The 4,377-nt window shown below is 41.4% G+C and overlaps 1 protein-coding gene across 1 annotated transcript in view; it reads left to right on the top strand.

Annotated features, from left to right (window-relative positions):
- Appbp2 (amyloid beta precursor protein (cytoplasmic tail) binding protein 2) overlaps positions 1 to 4,377 on the top strand; it is a 58,761-nt gene that overhangs the window by 31,564 nt on the left and 22,820 nt on the right. Inside the window, exon 6 of the mRNA XM_013013393.1 lies at positions 3,070 to 3,159. Coding sequence (XP_012868847.1) covers positions 3,070 to 3,159 — 90 coding nt within the window. The remainder of the gene's footprint in view (positions 1 to 3,069; positions 3,160 to 4,377) is intronic.

The raw sequence follows: 4,377 nt of genomic DNA, 5'->3' as shown, positions 1-4,377 counted from the left end.
GCTACAGCGCCACTTCCGGTTTTCTGGTGGTTTATTGGAGATAGGAGTCTCACGGTCTCTCCTGCCCGGGCTGGCTTTGAACCACGATCCTCAGATCTCAGCCTCCTGAGTAGCTAGGATTACAGGCGTGAGCCACCAGCGCCCGGCGTACACTTCTGGCTTTTTGGTGGTTGGAGAGAAGAATCTCACAGACTTCCCTGACTGGCCTTGCTTTGAACCACAAACCTCAGATCTCAGCCTCCTAAGTAGCTAGGATTACAAATATGAGGCATTGGCACCCAGCTTTAGTTTATTTTTTAGATAGGTTTTACTTTCTGCCCAGGCCAGCCTGGGATTGCTGTCCTCCTACCTTATTCCTTCCATGTAGCTGGGATTACAGGCATGTACTGTAATAACCAGCAGTTCTAAAGCTTACCCCACTGTAATGTCATCACTATGGTCCTGTTCCCCCCCCTCCCCACACACACTGGAGGGAGTGGGGCATCAAGGAGTGGTTGGGCAGTGGGAGGCTTGGGAGAGGGGCGTGAGTGGGGGTTGAAACCATTGGACCTTTGGAGCCATCGGATTGGGCTGAGTATTCTAAGGATGGGGGAGTGGCGACAGGAGGGTGGAGAGAAAGACAGCAAGAGGTACGTACTGGAGCAGAGTAGGTCAGGCCTATGGAGAGGCCTGCGGAGAGGTAATAGGCCTCTAGAGAGGCCTGAGGGGAGGTGCAAGGCCTGCGGTTTGCAGAGAGGCCTATGAAGAGTAGAGAGGCCTACAGAGGAGGAGGAAGGAAGGAAAAGGAAAAGCCTTCCCCTTTGGAGCTTTTGAAGTTTGCAGACTGACTAATTAGAGGTTTGCAGACTGATTAATAGGAGGTTTGCAGACAGACTAATAAAGGCCAGGGTTGTCCTTTGGTGGTTTGAGGTTTTGTGGTCAAGGCTACTCTTAGGTCTGGGTAGCTGTGACAAGGTAGTCACAGGCCCCCTTTCTGGTACAAATAGTGTAAATAAAACTCCTTTGTCACCTTTAACCATGCCTGTGTAGATTGTCTTACTCCCAGGTCATAATATTATCACCACATACAACTGATTTTGTGGAGATGAGAGAGTCTCCTTATTTGCCTGGGCTGGACTTAGTCCTCTTTTCTCCTAATCATCCTTAATATCTGGTATTACAGACATGAGGCACACCAATAATAGTAATATTACATTCTTAATTATAGTTTGCTTAAGTGCCTTTTACTTAACAGGGGTTTTTTTGTTGTTGTTGTTCTTTGTTTTGTCGGTCGTGGGGCTTGAACTCTGGCCTTGGGTGCTGTCCCTGCACTCTTCAGCTCTAGGCGAGTGCTCTACCGCTTGAGCCACAGCACCACTTCTGGTTTTCTAGTGGTTTATTGGAGATAAGAGTCTCTTCGACTTTCCTGCCCGGGCTGGCTTTGAACTGTGATCCTCAGATCTCAGCCTTCTGAGTAGCTAGGATTACAGGTGTGAGCCACCGGCACCTGGCTTACTTAACAGTTTTATTTCCTTTTTTTCCTGATAAGGAATACTTAATGAATTTCTTTGTCATCCTTGTATAAGGGTTATGCTAATCTCTGGATCATTCTAATTTTTTACTTTGTGTGCTTCTAATGTGAGCATTTTTCTTTCTTTGCTAGTTTGTTGCTATTAATTCATAGTTATTTTCTTTCTGTATTTGGAATTAAGTGTTTATACTATGCTTGTGTATTTATGGTCTTTGCACTGTAGCACATTCCTGAGGGTCTTTCTTGTATAATTATTGCCACTTATTCTTTTAATTACAAATAAACTTTTCACTGATAGCTACAGGAAACACAAATCTTGTGAATATAATGTAGCTTTGTCATCAGCAAAATTTTTCCCCTTTAAAAATTTTTTAAAATTCTCTTTAAGTAGTTGTACAAAGTGGTTTCAATTCAACATACCAGTTTATAAGTACAATTTATTTTAAAAATTTATTATTATTATTTTTTGAGTCCGGTCATGGGACCTGAACTCTGGGCCTGGGCGCTGTCCTTCAGCTCTTCAGCTCAAGGCTAGCGCTTTACCACTCGAGCCACAGTGCCACTTCCGGCTTTTTTCTTTTTGGCTTATGTGGTGCTGAGGAATCGAACCCAGGGCCTCAGGCATGCAAGGCAAGCGCTCAACCACTGAGCCACCTTCCCAACCCCAAGAATGACATTTTTTTGTTTTGTGTCCAGTCTGTAGCTGGATGCTCTACCTAGAGAGTGGCTAGTTGCCTACCAAGTAACTTCAGTTTCCCTTAAAAATAGGTTAATATTGCTGGACATCTGTAACTCACACCTGTAATCCTAGTACCCAAGAGGCTGAGATCCGAGGATCACAGTTCAAAGCCAGCCCGGGCAGGCATGCCCATGAGACTCTAGTTAACCATCAGAAAACCAGAAGTGGTGCTGTGGCTCAAGTGGCAGAACACTTGCCTTGAGCTGAAGAGCTGAGAGACAGTGCCCAAGTCCAGAGTTCAAGCCCTATGACCCACAAAAAAAATTCATTGACTTTCACCTTATTTCTGTAGGAGCTAGCCTTGAGCTTAAGAGCTGAGGGACAGTGCCCAGGCCCAGAGTTCAAGCCCCACGATGGACCAAAAAAAAGGGGGTGTGGGGAATATCAAGTCAGAAATAATAGCTGGCACAAAGTAAGTACTCAGTTAAATGGCAGTTGAGATATGGATTAAATAATTGTTGTAGAAGGGGAAGGAAAATATGAGAGACCTAATTGGAGCTAAAACCTGGAAAATGAAGTATACTAAGGTTTGGTGTGTTACAAGGTAGAAGGAATGGTGTATAAAAAGGTTTCTAGGCAAGAGAACATGTTTTCTGATTTTCTGAATGTGTCAGATTTGCAAAGTATTAATTCACAAAAGCTATAAGATACTAAGTAAAGTATATAACAAACTAATCTTGCTAGAAATTTAGCTTGAGAAGATTGTAAATGTGGATATTTTGTGTGTGTTCTTATTTAAGTTTAAGCTTGCAGAAAAATTTGTGATCATCTATTAAATGCCACCAATTTGATTTCTTAACAGTTCTTTGTTTCATTTTAGGCATACAAATGGTGCATTGAAGCAATGAAAGAAATTACAGCCGGCTTACCAGTTAAAGTTGTGGTAGATGTTCTAAGACAAGCTTCTAAGGTAAATTTAATGTTAAAATTATTAAATGAATCCTAGATTCTCATCTTTTCTCATCTTCAATAAACTACTTAGAAAAGGCCAGAAATAGTCCTGTGATTCAAGTGGTTAGAGCACCACCCTTGAGCAGAAGCAGAAGCAACTCAGGGACAATGTCTAAGCCCTGAGTTCAATCTCCAGGATCCGCAAAAAAAGAAAAAAAACAGTTACTACTTTGATGTACCAAAGTCTTTAAAGTATTAATATACTTATGACATTACTCTTCACATTTACAAGTTTCTAAAATACTTCACTTGATTTCTTTCATTTGTGGGGTTTCTTTTATTTGTGGGAATTCATTTAAGAAAAATACTACAAATATGTGGATTTAGAAGATACCAGGGCTGGGAATGTGGCTTAGTGGTAGAGTGCTTGCCTACCACATAAGCAGAAAAGCCGGAAGTGGTGCTGTGACTGAAGAGATAGTGCTAGTCTTGAGCAAAAGAAGCCCAGGGACAGTGCCCAGGCCCTGAGTTCCAGCCCCAGGATTGGGAAAAAAAAGAAGATGACATCAGTGCTTCTGTGAAATTTTAAATCAGTCATGTTAAAGCAAGTAAACAGCATAAATATTCAAATTGTTAGTGCTACAAAGGAGAAAATTAGTATTTTTTAATTCAAAACATTGAATATATAATGTCCAGGCAACATAATATATAAAATATGTTTACTTATGCAATGGTATGTAGAGTTTAAAAGTCTTTAAAAAAAAAAGGCTATGGCTGGAAATGTGGCTTAATGATAGAGTGTTTGCCTAGTTTGCATGAAGTCCTGGGTTTGATTCCTCAGTACCACCTAAACAGAAAAAGCTGGAAGTGGTGCTGTGGCTCAAGTGGTAGAGCGCTAGCCTTGATCTGAAGAGCTAAAGGACAGCGCTCAGGCCCACAGTTCAAGCCAAAAAAAAAAGATTATTGGATGAATCAAGTCATACCATCTGGAGTATGCCAAATCTCCTGATTTCATAAGCTAAACAAGAGTTAGCCTTGATTAGCACCTGGATAGGAGAATTCCTAGAAATACCAGGTGTCAGGTGTTGTAAACTTCAAAAACAATATTTTAAGAAAACTATACTCCATCAGAAAGAATGACATTGCCACATTTGTTAGGAAATGGAAAAACTTGGAAAAAATTATATTAAGTGAAGTAAGCCAGGCCCAAAGAAACATAGGTCCCATGGTTTCCCTT

Source organism: Dipodomys ordii, unplaced genomic scaffold (assembly GCF_000151885.1).
Source record: "Dipodomys ordii isolate 6190 unplaced genomic scaffold, Dord_2.0 Scaffold19, whole genome shotgun sequence".
NCBI classification, from domain to species: domain Eukaryota; kingdom Metazoa; phylum Chordata; class Mammalia; order Rodentia; family Heteromyidae; genus Dipodomys; species Dipodomys ordii.
The sequence above is the reverse complement of the archived record's forward strand: the minus strand, read 5'-3'. Positions and strand labels throughout refer to the sequence as shown.